The 2046-nt window shown below is 41.7% G+C and overlaps 1 protein-coding gene across 1 annotated transcript in view; it reads right to left on the minus strand.

Annotated features, from left to right (window-relative positions):
• The window catches only part of LOC106011996 (SCY1-like protein 2), a gene marked incomplete at its 3' end in the record, with an annotated part of 70783 nt that overhangs the window by 15210 nt on the left and 53527 nt on the right, over positions 1 to 2046 (minus strand). Inside the window, 1 exon segment of the mRNA XM_013083491.2 lies at positions 323 to 422. Within this exon segment, the coding sequence (XP_012938945.1) occupies positions 323 to 422 (100 nt within the window).

Raw genomic sequence — 2046 nt, forward strand, 5'->3', positions numbered from 1 at the left:
ATAGATAGATAGATAGAAAGAGAAAGAGAGAAAGGAAGAGAGAGACAGAGAGAGACAGAGAGAGACAGAGAGAAAGAGAGAGAGAGAGAGATAGAGAGAGAGAGAGAAGAGAGAGAGAAATAGCGACGGGAGGGCAACATCCCAAAACGGACAAGCCTCAGGTAAAGAATTACCTGGGCTTATACAAAGTACGTTTCCAATGGTCTAAATAACGGTCGAAGTAACAGTGAAGTAACGGTCATAGTAACAGTTGCTGTAACGGTCAAAGTAACGGTCTTAGTAACTGTCGAAGTCAAAGTGCCAAAAAGCTTGTGATACATACCCGGACCTCCGAGGAAACGTTTGCCGGGAGTCTCTCATGGTTGCCCAGCACATTGGCCAGGCTGGCAAACACCGGTTCTGTGGCGAAGGCGAGGCTGTCACTGCGGAGGAGAGAGGGAGAATTTACTAAAGAGCTTATAACACAATTGGGAAAACTGTAAACGTATACTCACTTATCAGCACGATTTAAATCGGCTAGGAGGCAAAACTACTTCGGATATGTTTTTCCCCTCCCTATCCTCCCAGACTTAGCTTTCAAGGTAATTTTGAAAATTGTAAAAGCAATACTCCCTCATCAACACGGTTTAAACAGTCGGGAGTCAAGGCTGCTTCTTCGGACAAAACAAAACAACAACACCATCGAAAAATTTATTTACCACCCACCCCCAACCAACTCGAAACAAAACACCACAAGTCGATCGGTTTTCAGAAAATTGGCACCATGACTGAACAAAAGTTCGATGAACAAAGTCATTTACGCAAAACAGTGTTGTTTTGACTCTACATTCCACAGTCACTATAGAGTGGACCGAAAAAAAATGCCTACCCTGTACAGTCCTACAGTAAATCTGGAAATCCAAAGCAAGCTATGACCTCATTCTGTGCTCACTTTGGGATTGTACAACGGTCCAGCAACAGTAAAACTATCTGAGAGGTCAATAGCCTATTGGAAAGACATCTTTTTCATCTGTAGTTTACTCGACAACAACCATAAAAGTCTACATAGAGAAAAATCCTTTCATCCGTTCTGGTCGCCCGATCCCCACCCTATTGCAAAGATACAACGATGGGAATGTGGCACAAGAGAAAGGTCCTATGTTGGAAGCACCGGTAAAATCAGTTAGGCGTTGCAGCGCTGAACTGAAACATCCCGAAACCCCAGGTTACAGAATGCTGAAACATGATTTAGAAGTAAAACACACTGCGGCGAATATCAGTGCCTAACGCTCAGGGGAGACGGAGAATGAGGCAGTGATTTTTGGGATGACATATTATGGAAAATGAATCCTTTATCAAAAAGGTTTGGATCAGCGATGAAATTTGTTTAAAAACAAAAATGTTAATGAGTATGTTAATTAAGTAAAAAAGGTGTTATTTTGGGGTTCATCAAGGCCTGATGAAGTTGTCGAGAAGAATCTGTACAAACTGAAAGCCGTGCTATCGGTGACAATGAGATGGGAATTTTTGGCGTCTTGTGGTTTATGGATGAGCAGGAGGTCATTGGCACTGGCACAGCTAATCGCTACGTAAAAACGTTTTTAAAAATCTGGGAATGTTTTCAAAATTCTGGAAGTATTTACAAAATTCTGAAAAGGTTTTTAAAATTCTGGAAATCTCTAGGAAACTGCTATGGCACTGACATATACTATGAAAGATCTTGGCAGTGTGTTGTTAGCGTTAAAACGAACGGGTGAAATCCTCAGCCCGCACTAATATGCTGCTAGGGAAGCCGAGAATGTTTCTGAGCGTTCTGGTAACAGGCACGCAGGGACATGTGAACACCTATAGACGTTAAAAGTACTGTGTCTATTTTGACATTCCGCTATGTCAATGTTTTTAGCCTCTTGTTCCCTCTCTCTTTTAATTCCAGAGTCCAGTCCAAGAAAGGTTCTCCACGGTTTTTCATGTGTCAAGTAAGAAGAAGAAGAAGAAGAAGAAGAAGAAGAAGAAGAAGAAGAAGAAGAAGAAGAAGAAGAAGAAGAAGAAGAAGAAGAAGAAGAAGAA

The sequence above is a fragment of the Aplysia californica genome, unplaced genomic scaffold, assembly GCF_000002075.1.
Source record: "Aplysia californica isolate F4 #8 unplaced genomic scaffold, AplCal3.0 scaffold00235, whole genome shotgun sequence".
NCBI lineage: Eukaryota > Metazoa > Mollusca > Gastropoda > Aplysiida > Aplysiidae > Aplysia > Aplysia californica.